At 42.7% G+C, this 26,849-nt stretch overlaps 1 protein-coding gene across 1 annotated transcript in view; it reads right to left on the reverse strand.

Moving 5' to 3' along the window:
• Positions 1-26,849, reverse strand: part of CSMD1 (CUB and Sushi multiple domains 1) — a 2,205,021-nt gene that overhangs the window by 69,719 nt on the left and 2,108,453 nt on the right. Inside the window, 4 exon segments of the mRNA XM_068281348.1 lie at positions 7,623-7,670; positions 7,673-7,795; positions 11,437-11,616; positions 23,266-23,442. Coding sequence (XP_068137449.1) covers positions 7,623-7,670; positions 7,673-7,795; positions 11,437-11,616; positions 23,266-23,442 — 528 coding nt within the window.

Here is a 26,849-nt window from a genome sequence, read left to right on the forward strand (position 1 = left end):
AAGTCAGACTGGATTAGCTGCATGCTTGTTTCAGGTGTGTGAATCAGCCCCTACTGCAGCCAAAGAGATCAGCAGGACTGTCGGGCAACTGGTATTGAACGTTAGGTGAACGTTAAGTTTAAAACTGACAGAGGCTGTAATGACTGGGCAATCTGTAACTATGGGTATTTCAAGTCCTATACCATATGGCCATTGGCCACATTAATCTATGCCATGCACTGATGAGGTCCAAAGCAGTCTGTATGCATGCTGAATTATTGTGGCTCTGTACGATTAACAAGCTAACACATCATTGCATTCCAGCGGTTGTGAAGGTGTGTTAAACTTTCAGGGACAACAAAGGGGCTGCTTGCATATTCAGAAGTGATGCACTGTGGGACATCGCAGATGCACACTTCAACCTGAATAATCACAAATACCTTCTGTTTAAAGAGAACCTGAACTGAAAATAAAAAGTCAAAAGTCATACTTACCTCTGGCATAGTCTACTCCTAAATCTCTTTCTCCTCTCCTGCGACGTAAGTGATTGTTGTCTTTGAGGTAAGCCCCCTTATCCTTTTATTTTTAGTGTTTTTAGAGTGTTTTATATCCACTGGGCGCCTCTTCACCCCCTTGCTGCCTATACTCCCCCCGCTCTATAGTGAGAGGAGTCTCATACACCAAACCTGAGGTGGAATTCTGCCACCTCTCATAGGTTAGAGTGCTTGAGTTTTTTCAAGAGAGTGACCGCCTCCAGGACTGCTGGTATACCTGAGTGGAGTCAGGTTTAAGTCACTCCACCTGCCTGAAGTGGTCAGTTGCCCCCTTTGTGCAACCCACCTTTGTGGGTATTCATTTGTCAAATACCTTCTCACATATTCATTCACCTGTGACGTCCTGCACCATTAGGGCTCCTGTTGTCTTTGTGTTTTTTCCTCAGTATCTTATAATGCACAGATGAGGATAAGCCAGTCTGAAATAGTCTGTATGCATATTGGATTACATCATTGCATTCAACAAGTTCTGGAGATGAGTTTAGCTTACAGGGACAACAAAGTATGATCTGCATATTCAGCAGTGGTGCACTGTGGGAAATATCAGATGCATACTTCAACCTGAATAATCGCAAATACCATCTGTTTTAGGCCTCTTTTCCACAGGCAGTTGAACTGGGTGCTCAGCAAACAGTTACCAGGCAGCAGTGGGCAGTTACCAGACAGCAGCAAGCAGTTACCAGGCAGAAACAAGCAGTTGTGAGAGTTTGAGAGGCATTTCACTGCCTATCAACTGCCCGTGGAAAAGAGGTATTTTCTTTGAAAGGGAAATTTCTGCTTTTGTTACATAGAAATGAATGAGATACACTGATCGAGTGTACATGCAAGACACGGGTGTTAAAAGGGCAGATCAGGTAATTTTGGACATAAGAATTGGCAGGCACCTAAGAAACACTGACCCATGTGTTAATTAGTGATATTTGGGTTAGGGTAAGTTGAGCACCTGATGTGTCATAATAGGCATACTATGTGTACCATGAAAGACCAAGTAAGTTCCCATGCAGACAACCAGTAAAACAAGTAATGTTTTACTCCAGGACGAAAGCACTCACATTATAAATAATAACAAAATAGTTTGGCAGGGCAGTGTCACTTGTGTATGCTTCCATTTTGGAATAATGCACTTATTTTCAGTGGATGGCTGGCTGGTTGCTGACACTCATGGTTTGTGACTACGCAGAGTTAACCAAGTACCCACAGAGAGCTAAATTACTGATTTTCAAGAGATTCACAGATTTTCTCCTTAACTTTGAGAAGCCTGCTCATTTAGTATTGACAAACTGTCTGACATTTTAGCATAATTTTTACCTAAAAAGGCACCTTCCGTAAATCTAGATGTTCTGAACTGGCATAACACCACTCATGAGCAAAAGAAGAAATCAATTACAAAGAAATCATGAACTGATCTGTCTCAAGCAATCACACACTGCTTTTCTCTTACACTGCTGCCATTTACTCAGGTCTACAGAGAGAATGCTGTTATAAGGTTCTGTGGAGGAAATTTACAGATGCATACTAATACGCCGAATCCAAGATAAGAAAAAATAGTAATACACATTCTAATTTTAAGTTTTAACCAGGTTGATGCACAACATTGCAGTAATACCGCTGTGCACTGACTTGGCACGGCAGCATTACCTTTATTTCTAGCAGCAAGTACCGCGAGTTAAGGTACATATTGGTCTAAATAAATGCTGACCAACGATCGATCCGTGAAGGTTAACAATGTTAAATGACTGACCTGTATTCACACATGAACAATCTCAGAAAGAAGGAATTGACAGATAATGCGCAAGTAACATCTGACTGAGTTGCAATTAACTGAAATTATCGATATCTGTACAAACAGGAGCGATTATGAACGATCGACTGTGGCACGTGCGCTGTACACAACAACATTGTTATACATCATTTAATCACTTATCCCACCCCTACACTATATAAACGTCCTCTGTGTTCTCATCAATGTCACAAGGACATAGATATAGGATTTTGTTCATTTTCACAGTTGTGCATGATCAGTCGTGCTCCTGTGCGCCCCCGGCACATTCAGCTGCAGTAATAATTGGTGAAAGGGAACATGTTCCCTTTAAGCCAATTAGCCCCCCCCCCACCACCACCACCACCACCACCACAGATGAACGATCACTACAGTATCTAACTGCAGTGATCCTTCATTTCTTCCCCTCCATGACCATCAAGCCAGGACCCGGATGTAAGGCATAGCGGGGATGTCTGCAGATCGGTAAACAGAGGCCCAGGCTGCAGGAAGGTTGCAGGAATCAGCCGAGGTAAGACAGGCTGCCTGCACCTTCTTTTTCAAGCGATCCGGCCATGGTATGCGCGGGAGCTGCCTGGGTGGGGAGTGGTACACTTGGCAATCAAAATGGGGGGCTGAGGAGGTCGTAAAGGGGGGGGGGATTAAATAACTAAGGAGCATCTGGGTAACTGGAGAGGGTGGTAAATCTGATAATGAGGTCACAGCTGATTACCTTGGGGGCGATAACCCAATACTGGGGGCACATCTGGCTATAATGGGGGGGGGGGGGGGTTGCTAATCCAGGGGACACATCTAGCTATAATGGGGGAACACTTAACCTGGGGACACATCTGGCTGTAATGCGGGCATATAATACTGGTGGCATAGTTTTTATTTACTGTTGCACATTTATTTTTAAACTGGAATAGGTAAAACTTGAGAAATAATGCATTTTTTTAAAAAAATTCCCTCTTGTTCCCATTAAAATGCATAGAAAACAAAATTTTCCTAGGGACAAATACCACCCGATGAAAGTCTAGTTTGTCTTGAAAAAAACAATATCTAGATCATTTAGGTGTTGGGAGTAGGGACAAAGATATGGCTAATTAAATACTGTAGGGACATATCTTAAACGTCAAAACTGCTCTGGTCCTTAAAGGGAACCAGAGATGAGCATTTCACACAAAATAAACATATCAGTCAATAGCTTGTAAAGAATAAATGCTCTACCTGATAATTTTGCAGCTCTGGTGTGCCTTTTAGAGTGTTTTTATCCATTATTGCTCCAGGAAAAATCCAATATGGCTGCCGGCTCATACACCTTCTGCTTCCGGGTTATGAGCTGATCTGCATTTTCTGTCTAAGCTGTATGAGACTATAGACAAGCAGGGTTGCTGCTGTAGCCTTTCATCTGTGTGCATTCATTATTCTGGTATGCTGTGCAGCTGCCTGTAGGAAGTGTCTCTCATAGGAATGAAACTGCATAGATAATAATGCTGACTGCACAGTCAGTGCACACAGCAGTCACACTTGTCTATTGTTTCAGAGCTTTTTTCTCTGCAGGAGCAGCTCCTCCCATGTCATCAGAGCTCTGAGTATGCAAAGCAGGAAAGCTGAGCCAGGAGGGGGTGGGCTTGAAAAGACTTCACAGAAGACTGACTCAGCTATAATGATTCCAGGTCAAACTTAGACTGAATGCTCAGTTGGGGATTCTCATGAGAGCTGATGACAGGCAGATTTAGCAGAGAAGAATAAAACTAAAAACAGGGTAGGTCATGTTCCCACTGATAAATATAATAAAATACATGAGGGTGCTTCGTCTCTGGTTCTTTCTTAAAGAAATCTCTGAGCTCTTATCCTGCCTTACAGTGGAACACCCTAGATGGATCACCCTGGGAGATTTTAATGCATGGGTGGATGATCACGCCTCACGCCTCACGTCTAGGAAGTGAACTACTTCTCATAATGAGTGAACTGGGTTTCTCTCAGGCTGTCAACCTCCCCACCCGCAAAAAAGGGCACACCCTGGATCTTATATTTCATTCCGGACTTTTAATATCACACATGGATATAAACCCAGTGGTATGGTCAGACCACCACACCATCCACTTCACCTTGACAGCACAAGCAATAAAACACAGAGGGAAAGAACTCATAAAATACCATTCTCTGAAAGATGTCTCACCCCAGCACATTCAGAATATCCTCAACTTCGACGCATTAACCAATCATTGTGCAGACCCAGACTCCATGGTCCTGATGTACAACCATGCAGTGTCATCTGCCTATGATGCCCTTGCTCCAGTTTGCAGTGACACGGCTGTCCCCCTGGGGCACAAGAGAGTGATTGGCTCTCATAGGCTGAAGCCTATGACAGCCGATCGCCATGATTGGCTGACTGCGCGGAGGGAGGGAAAAAATAATAATACAGAAATAGTTATATTTATTTAAAAATAAATAAGATAAATATTGATAAAAATAAATAAACACTGGGGGGGGGATCAGACTCCACCAACAGAGAGCTCTGTTGGTGGGGAGAAAAAGGGGGGGGGGGGGAAATCACTAGTCTGCTGTGTTGTGCGGCCCTGCAGCTTGGCCTTAAAGCTGCAGTGGCCTATTTTGAAAAAAATAGCCTGGTCTTTAGGGGGGTTAGCACTGTGGTCCTGAAGTGGTTAAAGTGAACCGGAATCGAGTAAAATGATTGGAATTGGAATGGAATGATGTACCTGCAAATGAACATTACATACTTACCTCAACGCCAGTTCCTCTCAGAAGCTCACCATGTCTTCTAACAATGATTTCTTTCCAGTTCTGACAAAATCTTGTCAGACTTGTCTTTCAGGAAGCTGAAAGCCTGTGGGGTCCTTTTTCACTATATCAGTTGCTGTCAGTTGTAACTAATAGGAAAACTGATGTGCAAGCTTTCCCTGTGGCTCAAGTGATATTACTGGTTAACATACTGCTGACCCACAAGTTATCATGGGGTCATCATCATTTTTAAAATGAAGGGCATGAAATTCCATTGATCACAGTGGACAAACAGGATGCAGAAGAGAGGAAAGAGATTGATAAACGGGAAGTAAGTATGTTGTGTATTTGTTAATTTGACTTTTATTTTTCAGTTCAGATTTGCTTTAATCACTTTACCCCACGCGGATTTCTCCATCCCTTTTTTCACCCTGTCACCACCAAGGGACGGAGAAATCCGTACCTGACGCGCTCCCGCCACTCCCGCCGCTGTCCGCGCTCCTGCTCACTCGTCTGCGTGCCCTCGAGCTTGTGCTAGCTGCCGCCAACTCGCCCGGAGATCAATGAACAGGAAAAACCTTTCCCGTTCGTTGATCTCAGCCCCCCGCAACGATCAGCTGCTTCTACGAGAAGCAGTGCGATCATTGTGAAAAGAAAGTTGCCCATCCTCCCTGAACTTCCTGCAAGCGTACTTCCTGTACGCTTGCAGGTCGCATAAACAAAAACTCACTGTGGCCATCTTGTGGCCAAATAGTAAAACTGCACCCTAAAGCATTTTTCATATACAAATACATTAGTTAAACATTAAAAATTAACTCATTACCTCCCACACTCCCCAATTTTTTTTTTTTTGTAATTAAAAAAAATATATACAATTAAAAAAATACATAAATAGTTACCTTAGGGACTGAACATTTTAAATATTTATGTCAAGAGGGTATAACACTGTTACTTTATAAACTATGGGCTTGTAATTAGGGATGGACGCAAAACTGAAAAAAATGCACCTTTATTTCCAAATAAAATATTAGCGCCAAACATTGTGATAGGGACATAATTTAAACGGTTTTATAACCGGGACAAATGGGCAAATACATTTCATGGGTTTTAATTACAGTAGCATGCACTATTTAAAATTTATAAAGGCCGAAAACTGAAAAATAATACATTTTTTTACCATATTTTTTCCTATTTTCCCATTAAAACACATTTAGAATAAATAATTCTTGGCATAATGTCCCATATAAAGAAAGCCTAATTGGTGGTGAAAAAAACAAGATATAGTTCATTTCATTGTGATAAGTAATTATAAAGTTATAGATGAATGAATGGAAGGAGCGCTGAAAGGTGAAAATTGCTTGATGCTCAAGGGGTAAAACCCCTCAGTGGTGAAATAGTTAATAGTCTCCTTGATATACAATATGTGCTTTCCCTACCACAGCTATGTGCTTTTCATAAAGCAATATCACTTGACTACCAAAAGCATCACAAAAGCTACAGGCAGGAAAACCAATTTAAAGCAAGATTAAACTGTTTTTCAAATAATAAAAATGGATTGTACATTAATTAAAATGTACATAAATCATTTCCCCCTCCTCCCCTAAATAATTATTACACATTCAGGAGGATGTACTGGCTTGAACATGCAGTCCCTTATTTCCGAAGCTGAGGAAGAGAAGATTGTTTTTTCAGCAATTGCGATTTTGGGAGCGATTTTTGGCGGGATTTTGGAGCAATTTTTCATGCAGAAGTGAGCTCAAGATGGATGAATATAAAGAAAGGAAAATTATTTATGGTGCCAGGCTTCGGACACAGGAAAAGGTGTAAGCAGAGCTCCCCAACCCTATCCTCAAGTCCCACCAACAATTAATGCTTTGCAGAAAACCACAAACATGCAGGGTTGGGAAACACTGTGTGTTACAGGATACAGGATAGGGATATATATTTATATATAAATATATATATATATATATATATATATATATATATATATATAATATATATATTTTTTTTTATATATTTATATATATTATTATTATTTTTATTAACTAATGATAGAGTTAAACTTTAAAACATTTTACTCCATCAATACAAACTCCAGTCGGTTAATATATGTGAGTTAATGAGATCAGTAATCCTAGCACAGCAATAATATCAATGTATATAATAGTACCTTACAGAAAAATTCCATTCAGCACCACATATTGCTGATGGAGTAGGCAAGTGCACGCATGCAACTATATATGCAGTACCACTGTGGCAGCTTTGAAAAGGAATTCTCTTTACACTTTGGACACTGTGTTTCCTCAGTGTGCTTCGGGCTCGGAGAATAACTGTGCTACATGGCAGTCAACATCACTAACACCCTAATAAGACCCAGTCTCTTGAACATCTCCATGCACTAATTGCACCCCTCACCCAACTCCACCATCAGCATATGGCTTTGAGTGAATCAAATTCACTCAAACTGATTCCCTCTTAGCTATGTCAAATCTGGTGAGAAATTATCTAATCAACGTGTTTATTTATCTCCATGTAAAAAAATAACAAGTGGGTAATTGTTAAGAAAGTTTTCAACTTACGCAAGCATTGTGGAATTTCTCCTCTCCATATTCCTCTTCCTTCACAAGAAGAACTGTAGGGCTGGAGAGCTGATAGCCTTCAACACATGTGTAGCTCACACTGGAACCCCAGCTGAAGTCTGAGCCCTCAAGCTTCCCATACGGTACATGGGGAGGATGACTGCAATAAATGGCTGTTTGGAAAACAAAAGGGCAGCAGAATTATCTAAATCCATTACTACTTTGACAATTATCATACACAAAATAAAAACAATTAACAATTGTATTGAATCTTTACTAAAAGGTCATTAAAGAGACATAGAAAGTGTGACTTACTAAGAATTCTCCACTGATGCAGGTCCCTAGTGTGGATATTGGAAGTCAGCCAGCAAACCTACACCAGATTTTTGAAATTTGTCTGCTAAGGGATTATATAGCTGTGGACAAGCCAGAGTAATGCACTCTGTCCACTACAAAAGTGCTTACAATGGGCCTATTAGTGTCAGAACTGAACCATGAAGCAATGATAGATGGTGGACTGGTCTAATGAATCACATACTTTGGTCACTAAATTCCCTAGAGCTCAATCTGTAAAAGTATCTTTAGGATGTGCTAGAAAAACAAGCCTGATCTATAGAGCCCCCTCCATACAATTTACAGGACTTAAAGTGTACCAGAGATGGGGAAATTTTTTTTAAACATACCTGGAGCTTCCTCCAGCCCCATGCGCAAGGATCACTCCCACATTGCCTTCCTCTGCTGCCTGCAGCTCCGGTACCGGGTCCCGTAACTTCCTTCAGTCGCGGCCAGTCTGCACAAGAGAAGTGCGCCCACAACGTATCTCTCCGGCGGCCGCCAGAGAGATATGTAAAGAGCGCACTTCCTCTTGTGCAGACTGGCCATAACTGGAGGAAGTTACTGGACCCGGCACCGGAGCTGCAGGCAGCGGAGGACAGCTTGGTGGGATTGATCCATGGGCATGGGGCTGGAGGAAGCTCCAGGTATGTTTAAAAAAAATTTCCCCGTCTCTGGTTTCCTTTGAGGGATTTGTTTGTAATGTTTTAATACGACAGGATGCCTTCTGAGATCTTGTGGAATTCCGGCATCATTGGATAAGAATAGCTTTGGCACAGAAGGGTGAAGGCATATCTAAGGTATGGCAGGAATAGCATGTGCCCAAAGCTGGATTTATACATTTACCGTCCCTAGGCCAAGTATGTTGAGACTCCCCTCCCATGTAAAGTATTGCACCTCCCATTTTATGTGCACTTATGTGCAACCTCCTCTTTCATGTGTAACATCCATGTCTGCAGCTCCCTTGAGCACTAGCTTCCCTTTTATATGTGTTGCTCCCCATTTGCAGCCGTTTCTGTCTAGGTGTCCCCATGGGCTGTAGCTGCCTAAGGCCCGGGGCTTTGTGGCCTTTCCAGCAATCCAGCCCTGCATGTGCTCTGGGCCCAACTCCATCATTTGCAGAGTGAGTGATCAGCAAGCCAATAAAATTGACCGTTAGTTTTATGTGTAGGGATTCTGGGTAGAAGAGAGGGATTGTTCTAAAGGAGTTTGTTTTATGCTATAGACTCCTATGTGAGGGCAGTGTGCTATGTAATAGGGAGGGACTATATAGTGTATGTGGGGGCCAGTGTGCTTTGTACTGAGAGAGGGGGACTTTATAGTGTATGTAGGAAGCAGTGTGCTCCTTGCTGGGGGGGGGGGGTGGCTTTATAGTGTATACGGGGTGCAGTGTGCTCTGTAATGTTGTGGGGGAGTAAACTTTATACTGTATGTGGGGCAAAGTGCACTTTATACTGTGTGTGTGTGTGTGTGTGTGTGTGTGTGTGTGTGTGTGTGTGTGTGCGTGCGTGCGTGCGTGTATGTGTGTGTGTGTGTGTGTGTGTGTGCGTGCGTGTGTGGTGTGTGTGTGTGTGTGTGTGTGGTGTGTGTGTGGTGTGTGGGTGTGTGGGTGTGTGTGGGGGGGTGTGTGGGTGTGTGTGTGTGTGTGTGCGTGCGTGGTGTGTGTGTGTGTGTGTGTGTGTGTGTGTGTGTGGTGTGTGTGTGGTGTGTGTGGTGTGTGGGTGTGTGTGTGTGTGTGTGTGTGTGTGTGTGGTGTGTGTGTGTGGTGTGTGTGTGGTGTGGTGTGTGTGTGTGTGTGGTGTGTGGGATGAACATTCATAATGTCACTCAATCACTTTATTGTTGCAAAGTGATGGGCTGCAACAGTGATGCAGCCACACAATACACTATATTACATTGGTGGTGTACTATAAGCCAGCTACTCACCACACCACAAACAATAACAACACAAGTTATTTTTGGGGTTCCTAGTTGGTGAACTACAAGGAACAAAACACCTATGAAAGCAACTACATAGCACTGGATAATACAGAACTGCTATGTATTTATTTATCAATCAGCAGCACAGCTCTCCCTACACTGACTCCAGGCAGACAGTAAAATGGCTGCCAGGTTAATGTCTTTTATTAAAGGGGAGGGGATGGGGGGCTTGTGCGGTAAACATAGTTAATTGGCTGTCCTGTGCCACCTGACAGCCACTAACACCAGAAAAAAAAATGTTAAATGTAAAAATACATAAAATCACAAAAAGTACATTTTTCCCAGAGTAAAATGTGTTATTGATTACTTTACTCCTATGTTGCTGTCACTTACAGTAGGTAGAAGACACCTGACAGAACTGACAGGTTTTGGACTAGCCAATCTCCCCATGGAGAATTCCAAGGGTTTTCTTTATTTTGGTGAACCACAGTTAATCAGTCCAACTGCCAGAGTAGTGTGCAAACAGGTGTGTGTGTGTTTCTGCATCCTTGTACAGTGTGCTTATGCAAATAATAAATTCAATAATGAGAATCCCCCATGAAGAGATGGACTGGTCAAAAACCTGTCAGTTCCATCAGATTTCTACTAGTTACTGTTAGTAAAACTTTTATTTGAATGAGTTTACAAGTACTTACAATTTGTAAATGTTTCGCGATAGTGGACCTTTAGAGAGGGATTGACAACCATAAAATCAAATAAAAAAGTTTGCGTTAAATGCAAACAATCATTGTTCGCCACAAGCTATCTGCCGGCGAACATGTTCATCCATCACTAGACATGACTTTACACTGCAAGTGGGGGGAAGTGTGCTCTATACTGTATGTGTGTGTGTGTGTGGTGGGGGGGGGGGGGGGGACTGGGGAGGCATGACTCTCTACAGTATGTAGAGGGTAGTGTGCCCTGTGTTCTGACTGTGCTGGCCGATTACTTCATCCTGTATGAGGGAGGCTAATAGTGTGTTCTATGTATGTGTGTGTTTGGGGGGGGGGGGGGGGGGGAGAAGTACTTTATGCTATTTGTGGGAGGCTGTGTGCTGTTTACAGGGGTGGAGGGGTACTATGCACAAGGGAAGGGGTATGTTATAATGTATACAGGTATTAATGTAATCTGCATAACAGTGATGGGATACTTCAAGCTGCATAAGTGGGAAATTAGATTGATTTGGGCCATGTGAATTTATGGCACCAGCACACCTGTTGCACTTAATTTGTGGCAGGAGGTGTATGGTTTGGGCACCACACACCAGGCGGTAATTAATTTATGTACAGGACTATGCTCCCCCCCCCCACCAAGCTCCCAGACTGCTCCCCATCCCCATGACAGGCCGAGTACAAAGTACAAGCTAGTAGTTACTGCTATTTTCAGTCTAAACAATGGCAGTGACTGACAGGTTTGTATTTTAACACAGGAGGAGAAATCAGTGTACTCCCATAATTTATTAAAACCTCATTTAATTGATTAAAGCCCACTTGAGTAAAGGAAGAGGCCAGGATTCACAAACCTTTACATGTTGGTTTTGTCTGGTTCCAGGTACCATCTTTGCTGCACAACATGGGAGATACATTGATGGGTTCTCTCAGATAACCTGGGCTACACTGGTAAGTTACTGTTTTATTAAATGTAAAATCCCTTCCCATCTGGTAACCATCAGCAATGGGTCCCGGGTCTTCACAGGTTATAACTAGTAAGGAAGACAAAGAAGAGATTTAGTACTTAGTGTATTCTCATTTTTATTACTTGCACATACTTTATTTTTAGCACTGTAAAAGTTACAATTATAAACTCCTTTCAGCAAATAATTTATGTTAAAGAGAACCTAAAGTGAGGTAACTCACTTATCTATGAAGAGGGAAGGCTCTGGATACTATATAGCTTTCCTGTTTCTCTATGCTGGCCATTGTTCCAGCACCGTCCCCGTTAAACTTGTTCAACCTGCTAAGTCAAATGGGGCTTTGGTAATCTTTGGGAAGCCTCGGGAGAACTCACATCTATAAGATTTTGTGACCGTACTGCACATGCACACATCGGGATGAGGGTATTTCTGAGGGCTTCCGAAAGGAATGGTGCAGGAACAACATCCAACATGGTGGAATGGAAAGATTCAATAGTATCCAGAGCCTTCACTGTACAGCATATATGAAAATAAAAATGATATTGTTTTTGATTAAGTTTGTCACAGTTGGTCACACTTAAAGGGACACTTAAGTCATCCCAAAAAAATGAGTTTTACACACCTGGGGCTTCCAATAGCCCCCTGCAGCTGTACGGTGCCCACGCTGTCTCCCTCTGATCCTCCTGGCCCCGCCGGCAGCCACTTCTAGTTTCGGTGACAGGAGCCGACAGGCTGGGAACACGAGTGATTTTTTTGCGTTCCCGCCCACAATAGCACCCTCTATGCTGCTATATGATATATTCTCTATGCTATAGCAGCATAGAGGGCGCTATTGTGGCCGGGAACGCATAAAATCACTTGTGTTCCCAGCCTGTCGGTTCCTGTCGCCGAAACCGGAAGTGGCTCCCGGTGGGGTCAGGAGGATCGGAGGGAGATGGCGAGGGCACTGTACAGCTGCAGGGGGCTATTGGAAGCCCCAGGTGAGTAAAACTCATTTTTTTGGGATGACTTAAGTGGCCCTTTAAGGGAATTCACAAGACATATGCCTCAACACTAAAACACCCTAAAATGTATTTTACAACTTATCATGGTTAAAATAAAACCTCATATCTCACAGTTGATAGGCCAACTAGTTAGGCATCAAGCAAGCCATTATCGCTGAAGTGTGCATTTGGCTTTGTACAGGCCAAAGTATTTTAGCACCATTATTTGTTTGCATAGCACCAGAAGAATTAGAAAATCAGAAAAAGGCCATAATTGTCACCATTATAGAAAACAACCAGGGTTATTTAAAAGTGGGTGTTTTTTAAGCTACCGAGTCATGTAGTTTTGCTGAAACTTTCCCAAGATTGATCATAACTTTAAAAACGACTTTTTTTATGATCGATTGAGTTTTCCCCACCTAATTTTTATGTAACAAGGATCCAAGCTATAAGACACATCAAAATGTATTTTACAACTCATTATTAAAATAAGGTCACATATACATAATTTGATAACAAACTGGATACACAGCAATCCATTATGCTACATACACACTTGAGATAAAAGTCTTTGGAAAAGGAAAAATCACAGACCAATTTTACCCTATTCCATGTAGTATGAGAGCCATACTCTACACAGTCTATTCTATGGAGCTGCACTCCCCATCAGATAAAATCTTTGCAAGATGCTGTACACAAAGATGCTGTACACATTCAAAAGATCATTATCTGCAAAAGATCTGTTCCTGCAAAAGATCCATTCCTGCAAAATGCATTCATAGTCTATGAGATCTGCAAATCATCATACACACCTTGTTTAACAGGCAATCTGTAGATCATCTGCAGATCAGATCCACCAGGATGGATTTTCAGATCTGCAGATGATTGCCAGATATGCAGATGAAGTCTGTTAAACAAGGTGTGTATGATGATCTGCAGATCTCATAGACTATAAATGAATTTTGCAGGAATGGATCTTTTGCAGGAACAGATCTTTTGCAGATACTGATCTTTTGAATGTCTACAGCATCTTTGTGTGCAGCATCTTGCAAAGATTTTATCTGATGGGGAGTTCAGCTCCATAGAATAGACTGTGTAGAGTAGAAATGATTTAGTCTGTGTTTGCCCATTGTAAAATATTTTAAATCCCTGATTTACATTCTGACATTTATCACATGGTGACATTTTTACTGCTGGCAGGTGATGTAGTTGCTTCTTTTTGTTTTTGGCAGTTGCTATTTCCCACAATGCAACAAAGTTCACAGACAGGAAACTGCCAGGACCATGGTCCTCAGTTTCTTGTGGGAGGGGTTTCACCACAATATCAGCCATACAGAGCCCCCTGATGATCCGTTCGTGAAAAGGAATAGATTTCTCATGTAAAAGGGGGTATCAGCTACAGATTGGGATGAAGTTCAATTCTTGGTCACGGTTTCTCTTTAAAGAGGAACTCCAGTAAAAATAATGTAATAAAGAAAGTGCTTCATTTTTACAATAATTTTGTATAAATGATTTAGTCAGTGTTTGTCCATTGTAAATCATTTTAAATCCCTGATTTATATTCTGACATTTATCACATGGTGACATTTTTTCTGCTGGCAAGCGATGTAGCTGCTGCTTGTTGTTTTGGCCGTTGGAAACAGCTGTAAATAGCTATTTACCACAATGCAACAGGGTTCACAGACAGGAAACTGCCAAGAGTACGTACTCAGATTTTTTTTGTGGGTAGGGTTTCAACACAATATCAGCCATACAGCACCCCCTGATGGTCTGTTTGTGAAAAGGAATAGATTTCTCATGTAAAAGGGGGTATCAGCTACTTATTGGGATAAAGTTCAATTCTTGGTCGGAGTTTCTCTTTAAGTTTGGAGGGTGATAGTAGAATATTGATTAAATTACCATTATTCTACTATTGTGGAGAATGGAATATTGATAACATTACCAATTTTCCATTGTTATTTTATGCCTATTACCTTCATTTTTCCTCCCCTTTTTCCTTGTGGTGTATTCAGGTAAGAGTTAGGGTACAGTGAGTGATAGTAGAATATTGTTTTAATTGCTGATATTCTACTATAGTGGATAACAGTATATTGGTAAAAATACTGATATTCTATTAGTGTTATTTTGTCTCTATTACAATACAAAAAAATACACTTTTATTTCCAAATAATATATTATCCCCTTACATTGCTTTAGGCACATAATTTAAATGTTGGGATAAACAGGAATTCTTTTGGATTTTTGAGTCTTATGCAGTGTATATGTTGAAATCCCCCAACTTTTGCAATTTTCTGATGAAGAATCTCATTCTATAATTGTTGCACCATTTGTTCGAGCTGTGTTCCATAGAATAGTGTAACTGCACCCCTCCTCATCTTTACGTCTCAGAGGCTTAGTGTAATGATCGGTGTAACACAGAGAGGGTCTGATTACCGGTGATCTGCAGTATCACTGGGAATACAGATATATACCAGATTATTGATGATCTGCAGTATCACCGATAATCAGATATATAAGCTAACCTCTGGACACCTGAGTAGAGTGAACGTGTTTGGTGCGACAGTAATACTTTGAGGACTGAGTCCCAGGAACAAGTTCTGTACAGCAAAGATCACTGTACAAATACAGATTCCTTCCGTAGGCCTGGACTCTCCCGGGGGGAGGAGTCAGGCTGAAGGTAGGAAGGACAGGGCAGGAGTGACACCCAGGAGGGGGTGTCACTAACAGATCTAGGAACTGCCTCTAACAGTAAGGTCAGTTCTCGAGGTCGGACAGGCCAGGTCGTAACCACACGGACAGACAAAGTACAGATTCAAAAGGCAGAGGCGGAGTCTAAAGTACAGGCAGGGTTCGGCAACAGGGTATCAAAAATATTGAGGTACAAAATCAGGAGGCAGAAGCAGAGTCTAAGGATGAGCTGAGGTACGGTAACAGAGTATCAGAAGTATCGAGGTACAGGATCAGAGTTCAGGAGATTTGTCAGGCAAGCAAAAGGTCATAACAGATAATCACAATCAAACTAGTACTTTAGACTATCAATAGAATCTAAGTGTAGGATTACAGCTCCAGCTGGTCTCGGCGCACTTTAGGATCTGACTCAGGTCTGAGTGCTACTACATAGTGCTCAAAACGCCAGACAACCGGCCACTGAACAGCCAGCAGTATATATACACAGATCCTCTCCAGCACCTCCCTAAGTGCTGGACCAATGAGAAGGAGCAGAGTTGTCAGCTGACTGACCAGGTCAGCCGACCTTTTTCTGGCTACCATATAAGCTCTGCCTCTCCGCGCGCACGCGCGTCATTCTAGACCTAGAGGGACTATGGGTCCCAGCCACACCAACATTGTCTTGCCCTGAACCTGCTGCCCCATGTGCGGGGTTGGTCCCCCCGCCAGCGGCACTGGCGGCGGCCTCCCCGCGCTGGGACAAAGTATCGGTGGCAGGGTCATGCGTGCTAATCGCCGAGTCAGACGCGGCGGTTTCTCCGCGTTCCGCCATGCCCTTCCCGGAGACAGCCGCCTCACGCTGTACAGAGGCGGCTGTCTTTCCGCGTTTCCTCACAGTACCCCCCCCTTCCTCGAGGAGTGGCCTCCGGACAGCTCCTTCCAGGCTTTTCTGGATGTAAAATGTGGAACTCCCTCTTCAACTTATCAGCATGCATGCGGCCCTCAGGTACCCATATTCTTTCCTCAATACCATACCCCTTCCAGTGCACCAGATACTGTACTGAGTTCTGCACTATACGTGAGTCCAAAATTTTCTCCACTTCGTACTCAGGTTGACTGTCCACCATCACAGGAGGAGGAGGAGTGGGACCCACATGGACAGCTGGCTTGAGCAGGGACACGTGAAAGGACCTTACCCCACGCATGCTGGCGGGAAGATCAACGGTGTAAGTAACGTTGTTGATCTTTTTAGCTACCTGGAACGGACCCACAAACCTGGGACCAAGCTTATCTGAGGGTTGTCTCAGGGTCAAGTGACGTGTGGATACCCAAACCAAGTCTCCTGGCTGAAACCTCCACTCCAAAGAGCGTCTCTTGTCAGCTTGACCCTTTTGACTCTGAAACGCTTTCTCCAAATTATTTTTCACTATCCACCAAGTGTCTTTGAATGACCTTTGCCAGCGCTCCAGAGCTGGAAACGGAGTGGAGACCACTGGCAAAGGGGAGAACTTGGGCGATCTCCCTGTCACTATCTGGAACGGGGAAAAACCGGAAGACAAACTCTTCAAATTATTCTGAGCGAATTCTGCGAAAGGCAAACATTTTGCCCAATCATTCTGTGCCTCCGCAACATAACATCTTAAGAACTGGTCCAAAGACTGATTGATCTGTTCAGTCTGCCCATTTGTCTGCGGGTGGTAGCCTGATGAAAAAGACAGCTTCATGCCCATTTGGTGGCAAAATGCCCTCCAGAATCTAGAGACGAATTGGACTCCGCTATCCGATACAATGTTTTCCAGAATGCCATGCAGCCGGAAAATGTGGACGATGAATAGGTCAGCCAATTCTTGGGCTGAGGGGAGTCCTTTCAAGGGCACGAAATGGGCCATCTTACTGAAGCGGTCGACTACCACCCAAATGACCGACATGCCTTCAGACCTGGGGAGCTCACCCACAAAATTCATGGACAGGTGGGTCCATGGTTCACACGGGGCGGGTAAAGGCTGCAAGGTACCGACAGGTGCCAGCCGGGAGGGTTTACTTTTCGAACATATTGCACACTCCCGAACAAACTCCTTGCAATCTGCTGACAGGGAAGGCCACCAGGCGCACCTCGCCACAAGATCTTGTGTTCTGGCTGCTCCGGGATGTCCAGCATTCTTGTGTGCATGGAACATCTCTAGGATCTGGAGACGGAAGGGCAGGGGAATTAATATAACCCCTTCAGGCTTCCCTTCCGGGATGTCCTGCTGAAAGGGACTCAAAGTCTCCTTCCAGTCTTCCCAAGTATCAGTTGCAGCCAGGACCAATTTCTGCGGAACAATAGACTCGGGGACGGAGGGCTGTGTTGTCTCTGGCTCGAAGTACTGGGACAGAGCATCTGCCTTAACATTCTTGCTCCCTGGACTATACGTAATAATGAACCTGAACTGAGAGAAAAATAAAGACCAACAAGCCTGACGGGGGCTCAACCTCTTAGCCCCCTCGATGTATTCCAGGTTCTTGTGATCAGTGTAAACCGTGATCATATGTTCTGCTCCTTCTAACCATTGTTGCCATTCTTCAAAAGCCAACTTAATGGCCAGGAGCTCCCTGTTGCCTATATCGTAGTTTCTCTCTGCTGGGGAGAACCTACGAGAGAAGTAGGCACATGGGTGCATTCGACCCTGCAGACCTTACCGCTGAGACAGCACAGCCCCCACTCTGACCTCTGAAGCGTCTACCTCAACAATGAAAGGGAACGAAGTGTCCACGTGTCTGAGGATGGGTGCAGAGCAAAAGAGATCCTTCAGGGTGGAGAATGCCTGACAGGCTTCAGGAGACCAATGAGTGGTGTCTGCCCCTTTCTTGGTGAGATTGGTGAGGGGTGCAATGACCGTGGAATACCCTTTAATGAACCTTCTGTAGTCATTTGCGAAGCCTAGGAATCGCTGAAGCGACTTCAACCCAACCGGCTGAGGCCATTCCAGAACCACGCAAACCTTGGTAGGGTCCATGGACAGGCCTGGCCTGAGGTGGAGATAATGTATCCCAGAAAAGCGACAGTGGTTACCTCGAAGATACATTTCTCCAGCTTGGCGTAAAGTGAGTTCCGCCTCAGTTTATCCAATACAAATTTTACATGGGTCCTATGTTCAGAGAGGTTGTTGGAGAAAATAAGTATATCATCTAGATATACTAGAACGAATCTCCCCAACACCTCCCTGAAGACCTCATTGATTAGTTCTTGAAAAACAGCTGGGGCATTACATAACCCGAAGGGCATCACCAGGTACTCGTAATGCCCGTCGGGTGTATTAAAGGCCGTTTTCCACTCATCATCCTTTCTTATTCGTATCAGGTTGTACGCACCCCGCAAGTCTAATTTCGAAAAGACCTTAGCGTTGGTGACCTGAGTGAACAAGTCGTCTATCAGGGGCAGAGGATAGCGATTCTTCACCGTAATTTTATTCAGGCCCCGGTAATCAATGCAAGGCCGCAATCCTCCGTCTTTCTTCTTAACAAAAAAGAAACCTGCACCAGCAGGCGACCGAGACGGGCGAATGCAACCTTTGGCCAAATTCTCGCGGATGTACTCCTGCATGGCCAATTTTTCGGGCCCAGATAAATTGTACAGATGACCCCGGGGGGGCATACAACCTGAACGGGGATCAATGGGACAGTCGAAAGGGCGATGTGGGGGCAACTTATCAGCGGCTTTGGGACAGAACACGTCAGAATATTCAGAGTACTGTTCTGGTACACCCTCCACCTGAACCCTGGTTTGACCCAACGTCAGGTTCCCTAAACATTGTTGGAAACAGTGGGGTGACCAGGCTGTTAACTGACCAGTGGCCCAATCTATTTGTGGTGAATGAACTTGTAACCACGGCATGCCTAGGATGATAGTGGAGGTGGACATGTGTAATACAAAAAACTGTAGGTGTTCCTCATGCAGTACCCCTATAGTGACCTTCACCTCTGGAGTCTGTGACAGGGGACGATTCCGTTGCAGGGGAGAATCGTCCACTGCCGTGACTTGAATGGAAGGTTTCACTGGTGTGAGAGGAATACCCAATTTCTGAGCAAATTCCTGGTTCATAAAATTAGCCGCTGAACCAGAATCAATAAAAGCCTCAGTGGCTACAGAGTTGTTCTCCCATGTAATGGTACAAGGGAGAAGCAACCTTTTTTCCTTAAGGGGTGAGAATTGTGGGCCTAGGGTGTCACCCCCCACTACTCCTAGGCAAGCTCGTTTCCCGGCTTGTTGGGGCAATTTCGTACCCTATGCCCCCCTTCAGCACAATACAGACATAGCTGTTCCGTCATTCTCCATCTTCGCTCCACCTCTACGTATGTCAAAGCTAGAAGGGGGTCACACATGATCCACTGATGTCTGGAGGGTTTGTACAGACCCTGATAGAGCATCAATAAAGGTTCTGTGGGTGCCCAGTACTTGATTAATGTTATCCACCGAAGCGGCAAGTACACCCAGACGATCAGTGTTTGCGTCCATCTTGTATTTGGTCTGGCGTTCTGTAATGATCGGTGTAACACAGAGAGGGTCTGATTACCGGTGATCTGCAGTATCACTGGGAATACAGATATATACCAGATTATTGATGATCTGCAGTATCACCGATAATCAGATATATAAGCTAACCTCTGGACACCTGAGTAGAGTGAACGTGTTTGGTGCGACAGTAATACTTTGAGGACTGAGTCCCAGGAACAAGTTCTGTACAACAAAGATCACTGTACAAATACAGATTCCTTCCGTAGGCCTGGACTCTCCCGGGGGAGGAGTCAGGCTGAAGGTAGGAAGGACAGGACAGGAGTGACACCCAGGAGGGGGTGTCACTAACAGATCTAGGAACTGCCTCTAACAGTAAGGTCAGTTCTCGAGGTCGGACAGGCCAGGTCGTAACCACATGGACAGACAAAGTACAGATTCAAAAGGCAGAGGCGGAGTCTAAAGTACAGGCAGGGTTCAGCAACAGGGTATCAGAAATATCGAGGTACAAAATCAGGAGGCAGAAGCAGAGTCTAAGGATGAGCTGAGGTACGGTAACAGAGTATCAGAAATATCGAGGTACAGGATCAGAGTTCAGGAGATTTGTCAGGCAAGCAAAAGATCATAACAGATAATCACAATCAAACTAGTACTTTAGACTATCAATAGAATCTAACTAAGTGTAGGATTACAGCTCCAGCTGGTCCCGGCACACTTTAGGATCTGACTCAGGTCTGAGTGCTACCACATAGTGATCACAACGCCAGGCAACCAGCCACTGAACAGCCAGCAGTATATATACACAGATCCTCTCCAGCACCTCCCTAAGTGCTGGACCAATGAGAAGGACCAGAGTTGTCAGCTGACCGACCAGGTCAGCTGACCTTTTTCTGGCTGCCATATAAGCTCTGCCTCTCCGCGTGCACGCGCGTCATTCTAAACCTAGAGGGACTATGGGTCCCAGCCACACCAACATTGTCTTGCCCTGAACCTGCTGCACCATGCGCGGGGTTGGTCGCCCCGCCAGCGGCACTGGCGGCGGCCTCCCCACGCTGCGACAAAGTATCGGCGGCAGGGTCATGCGTGCTAACCGCCGCGTCTGACGCGGCGGTTTCTCCGCATTCCGCCATGCCCTTCCCGGAGACAGCCGCCTCACGCTGTACAGAGGCAGCTGTCTTTCCGCGTTTCCTCACACTTAGGCTCTCCAGGTTGCTCTTTCCATATTACCCAATCATGTTGCTAAGGAACGTGTTGCAAATGAACCTAATATTTTTTTCAGCATCATACAACTTTCTCACTCTTTTCTGTCTGTGTTTCAACTTTTTCTGAAATCTGTTGACATCAAAATGTAAATGAGCAATATGTTTCGAAATTGCAAAATAAATAAATAAATAAATCTGATCTGCAGTCTTCCTGTTATTTGCAAAGTAGTAGCAGTAGTGTATTAGAGTAGAATACATATAGGATTAACGTGATTTGCAAATACTCACATGCTTTTTTTATTTACTTTTTGTGCAGCTATTTTTTATATATACCTGTATATTTATTTTATTTTTTTACAAATGGGGTTATTTAGAGGGCACGGTTTTGTACCTGGATTACTATCTGTATTGAAAAAATTGTTCAGGTTCTTTGTTGTTTTCCATGATAAATAATTCTAGTGAATCAATCACTTCTGTGTAGCAGGTCATAGCAAATGCCATTGTTGCATTAAGATTAATTTTTGCTTTGCAATGCTGGGATCAAACAACCCGGGTAGAAAGACTTTCATTTTTGAACTTTTTACTGTTACTGAAAGTAAATGTTCCTGCAGCACATAACAATTGATTCAGGGTCTGCCAACTGTTTTTCTCTTTCTATGCCTGCAGGTTTACATACAGGTGTTTATCTCAGGGGACTCAATGGAGCTCATAGCTACTGTATGACACACAGAGAATGATCAGAAACCAATCATTGTGGTCTTTGATCATCTTACACCCACAATCCTTGTGATTGGTTAATTTTGGTAATCAAATGAAACTTTTTTTTTATAACACCACTTAGATTTAAAGCAGCCACAGCAGGAAATGAATATGGCTCATACAGAAAAGCAGAGCAAATATAGTGCAAATGGAGTTCAAATGGAGATTAACATTTCTACAATTCTTTAGAAAGGCAATATATAAATACATATTGCAACAACAAACAAGTGGCCATTCATAGGAACTATTATAAAATGTAATTGGGACCAACAAGAAAAATTGTCGAAAATAAAATAAAAACCTATGTCACCCTAGCCAAGAGAGCATTATCACTATGTAACATGCTGGCCAGTTGAACACTTCCCATACATGCAACCATAAACACTTTGACTAGCTATTAAAGGCACATGGAGGGTCAGAGGTTGCAAAACACTCTGCTGCAGTCTTTTGTCATCCATTGCAATGGCTTCATCACCACAATAAATGTATTACTGTGAGCTGAGGATGTATGAACTAAAGCCCACTGACCTAATAAATATGCATATATGGTGGTCTCAAAGCTTGACTATGTCAGCCAGGAGCAAGCAAAGACATGTAGATAAGTATCCACACATCACATTACTGGAGGGGAGGCCACTAAGTGAAATTACTGGTAAATCAGCAGTTCAAAGTAATCGCTGTTCTGCAAGGGACTCACTACCCCAGTTTATTTATCTTGCCTCACTTCTGATATTTTCCTAACACTGGTGACATCAGTGATAGGAAATATTTCATATTGAAATCTACTATACAAGACTTAAATGCCAATAGAAGATCCAAACATTCCACCCTATCCAAAACTGAAAAAGAAATAACTAGTGTGTTGCTTGAAAAAAGACTAGACTGATATTGAAGTAGCTACTTCAAAACGTGTGTAAACATGTAATTGTCATGCAGAGAGCAGTAAACTTTTGTGTTGCTATGCTTATCTCTGCTAGTCGGCAAATGTAATCATTGCCGGCCAGGATAAGCTCTCTGCCTGGTCTTTTCACTCTGCTCCCCCTCCCTCCTCAGGTGAATATACAAATCACCATGGCAATGGCTGCATCCCTTCAAGAGAGTAGGAAGGGGGAACAGAGTGAAGAGACCAGGCAGAGAGCTTCTAACTGGCAATGATTACATTTGCTGATAAGCAAAGCAGCATTATCTTGTACTGCTCTCTGCATTGAAAGTAAACATTTTAACACATAGGGGATGCTGTCAGATGTTCTCTTATGTACCTAAGAGTAGTACATACATTTTAGTTTAGGGAGTTTAATCCCACTTTAAACCTAGTGTAAACTATAAATGTCTGGCTGTTACAATGTTTTTTATAAAATAATAATATTTAAATGTGCCATAACTTCACTGTTGACAGTCAGAGCAGATTTTCTAAACTTGTCTTAGAAATGAAACAAGAGCTTCCAAAAAGTGTTGAAGGAAGTAAAAGTTTACCTAAGCAGGAATTAAACTTACCGCAAGACAAACAAAGAAAATGAAAAGTTTTGAAAAGAGAAAATCAATACTCATTCTGCGAACAAATAAAATAGCACTTAACACTTTAATAATCTGTTTTGACAGTCAGTTGGCTATTGACCTGAGCAATCTGGAGCACTTCCAGTCCAGGTTCCATTGGCAGTGCAATGTCGAGTAGTTAACCCTGACGTCTTGTAACCTTCCCAGCAGGCATAGATGACAGAGCTGGAGAAAAGTATCCCATCGCTGAAAATGATCATGCCATTGGTTGGTGTTCCAGGATTTCCACAGGATACCGCTATCAGAAAGATGGAGATTAAATCAGCATACCCGTAAAGAAGTGACAAGCAGATTTAAGATAAGTACATTGATTTTACATTCCACAGATAGACTTGAAGGTTTACATTTATTATACCAACCAATCATGAATAGGAATTATTTATTCTAGGCATGTTGCATTAGCAAAGGTGACATGAGGTCAGTCCCTTTACTTTTATTCCTATTTTGTGTGTGTATCTTTTTTTAAAGGACAACTGTCATGCGCAGACTGCAGGCTGCCAAGTATATCTCCTTTTAAACAGTACCAAGTGCCTGGCAGCCCTGCTGATCTACTTGTCTGCAATAGTATCCGAATTTGAATCACACCAGAAACAAGCAAGCAGCTAATCTTGTCACATCTGACAGTAATGGCAGTAACACCTGATCTACTGCACGCTTGCTCAGGGCCTGTGGCTAAAAGTATTAGAGGCAGAGGATCAGCAGGATTGCCAGGCAACTAGTATTGCTTAAAAGGAAATAAATATAAAAGCCTCCATATTACTCTCACTTCAATTGTCCTTTAACTATTGGCAGACAATTGCATTAGACTGTGTACTCCTGCATAGTTACTTTTTATATCTGAAGCAAGTTAAATGTTGGTAATTATAAAGCTAAACGCAAAAGAATAGATTATTCTGTGAGAAACAGAAATTAGCAAATATACTAAACAGTCCTATACAGACCAGGATACTGAGTAGGCAATAGCCAATGGCATTTAATCTATTCAATAGTAATGGGAGGGGGAGGCTTTAAGTCTATTTAAGCCCTGACAACAAAATTTGTTTCAGGGGTTTCCCATAGAGCCTATGCCATAGACACTTGGCTAGTAAAGCCTATTAAATAAAGTTGGCACTTAATAAAATTGGCTGGTAGTCTAAATCAGGGCTCCCCAACGCTATCCTCAAGGCTCACACACAGGTAGGGTAATAAGAACTGTTTAACTACCTCTGTGGATTTTCACAAAACATGCACTGTTTGTGGGCCTTAAGGACAGGGTTGGGGAACACTGGCCTAAATGACAGGATTGAAAAACAAAGGTGGCCACTAACAAATCAATTTTCTGAATGGTTGTTTACAAACAATTCTTCGCATGCAGGATTGGAAATGATAGTTTTTGTCCACTAATGGAAAAAAATCTCCTAACCAATCCGATCAGATTAATGAAATTGATCCGATTTTTGGATCGATGCCATCAATCTGATTAGATTACTTAGGAGATTTTTGTCCATTACTGGTCACAAACCATCATTTCCGATCGTTCATACGAAGAGTCATTCGTAAACAATTGTTCAGCAAAATAGTAACTTTAGTGGCCACATTAACCTCTTGCTGACCACTCAATGGCAGTTGGCATGAAAGCGGCGGGCGCCCTAGGACCATCCCACGCCGATTGGCGTGAATGGCTTCCGATGGGGCTTGCAGGAGAGCGCGTGCGCTGCTACGCGCTCATCTCTGCTCTGATGACAGAGCTTTGCTCCGCCCTCAGTCTCCCAACAGCGATCGCCGCTTGGAGACTGTTAGATGGCGAAACAGGCGCCTAATAACTATGTACAGCGCTGCAATCTAAGGCAGCGCTGTACAAGGGGCAGCGGCGTGACATGGCTGTCCCCCTGGGGGACAGAGGAGCGATCCGCTGTAATAGGCTGACTGGGGTAGGGAGGGAGCTTGGGGAAAATAAAAAATAAGTCAATTTATAAAAAAAAAGAATACAAATATTTACAAAAAAAATGAAAAATAAATAAACACTGGGGGAGCGATCAGACCCCAGAAACAGAAGCTCTGTTGGTGGGGAGAAAAGGGGGGAGGGATCACTTGTGTGCTGACATGTGCGGCCCTGCAGTGAGGCCTTAAAGCTGCAGTGGCCTATTTAGTAAAAAATGGTCTGGGGGGTGGTCTCTGAGGTCACTAGGGGGGGGGGATTAACACTGTGGCCTTTAATTGGTTAAAGGGCATGTCATAATTCTGTTACTCCTACATGTTGCTGTAACCTTCATTATGAAATAGTATTACTATTTATCTGTAATAATTAGGCACTATCCACATAGTAACAACCTTCAAAATATGCCTGTGGGATAGCTTTTAATAACGCTAACAGCTAAGCATGTTGTTAGAAAAAGGCTGAAAAAAGTGTGCACCAGAAAATGTTCTATAATCACATACTGCAAATAATCACTTAGATTATTATAATGAATATATATGATTGACCTGTTCCAGGGCAATAACGACTTAACTGCCAATAAAAGCACAGCTTTTTTATTTGTACAAGGCAAATATGAATAAAATCTCCACAGACTTATGCAAACAACACATAGCATATAATGAATGCATACATGCTCCAGCTGAAAATGTATTAAGAGTATTAAAAAAGGATACAATTTTTAATAATAACGCTCTTATCCACGTCTGAAGGAATTTAATGTCTATATTATTTCTTTCTAATAAGATTTAAAATAAATGTCAGTGTCTTTCCCTTAAAGGTTAGAAATGATTTAAATAATCTGATATTCTTGCTCTGAAAGTCAGATGCAGCAGTGGCTAGCTAGGGATCTCATTAGTAGCAAGGATGGTACAGCTTCTAATGTAGCCATAATGAATTTCATCTCCATCAAAATAACTCCTTAGATTTCAAAGCAGTGCATCTTAAGTGGCCATCATCACTATTCTATGATCAGATGTTGTCTATTTGGTGTTCTAGAATAACTGTTCTTCCTTAAAGCTAGCTAAAAAAAAGGTGTTAGCTAGTACAGGAAGGGGTAAGAAACGTATTTGTATTTCAATGCTGTCTTTGGATTTTTTTTGTTTTTCTCATTAGAAAGATATTCACTTACTTCCTCTTTTTAGGGTTGACCCATTGACGTCATGACTTTCCTTTTAACATTGGTGGTGAGGTGGGAAACAGCAGCAAAAACACGTTGGGGGTTCTAACTACTCAGGCTAACTAGAGTTTTATTAATGCAAACATCTTATGAACCTCGGACCGCTCATTAAAGAAAATTCTGATTGTAAAATAAAGTAACACTGTACAATAGTTTTGTAGAAATCTAGCACAAATAAATTGCTACTGTGATTTAAAACCACAAATTTAATTTAGCTATTTATCCCATTTATCATCCAAACTGTAGTTGTTGCTACAATGTATGGTAAGTGACACTACTTGATTTTGAAATAAAGGCATATTTTTCTGCATTACATTTTTTTTTGTCCTAGCAATGCAATGGCAATAAAAACTTCTAAAGGTAAAAAGGGGGAAATAAAAGGTTTATAGGAAGTGTAATTCGTGTTTTATTATGCATGGGATGAGGCCTCAAGGGCATATTTTTCTGCATTACTGCTATAGTAGAATATTAGTACAAATTCACTGTGTCCAAAATTACTACCAAATTATTT

Source organism: Hyperolius riggenbachi, chromosome 4 (genome assembly GCF_040937935.1).
Source record: "Hyperolius riggenbachi isolate aHypRig1 chromosome 4, aHypRig1.pri, whole genome shotgun sequence".
Taxonomy (NCBI): Eukaryota; Metazoa; Chordata; class Amphibia; order Anura; family Hyperoliidae; genus Hyperolius; species Hyperolius riggenbachi.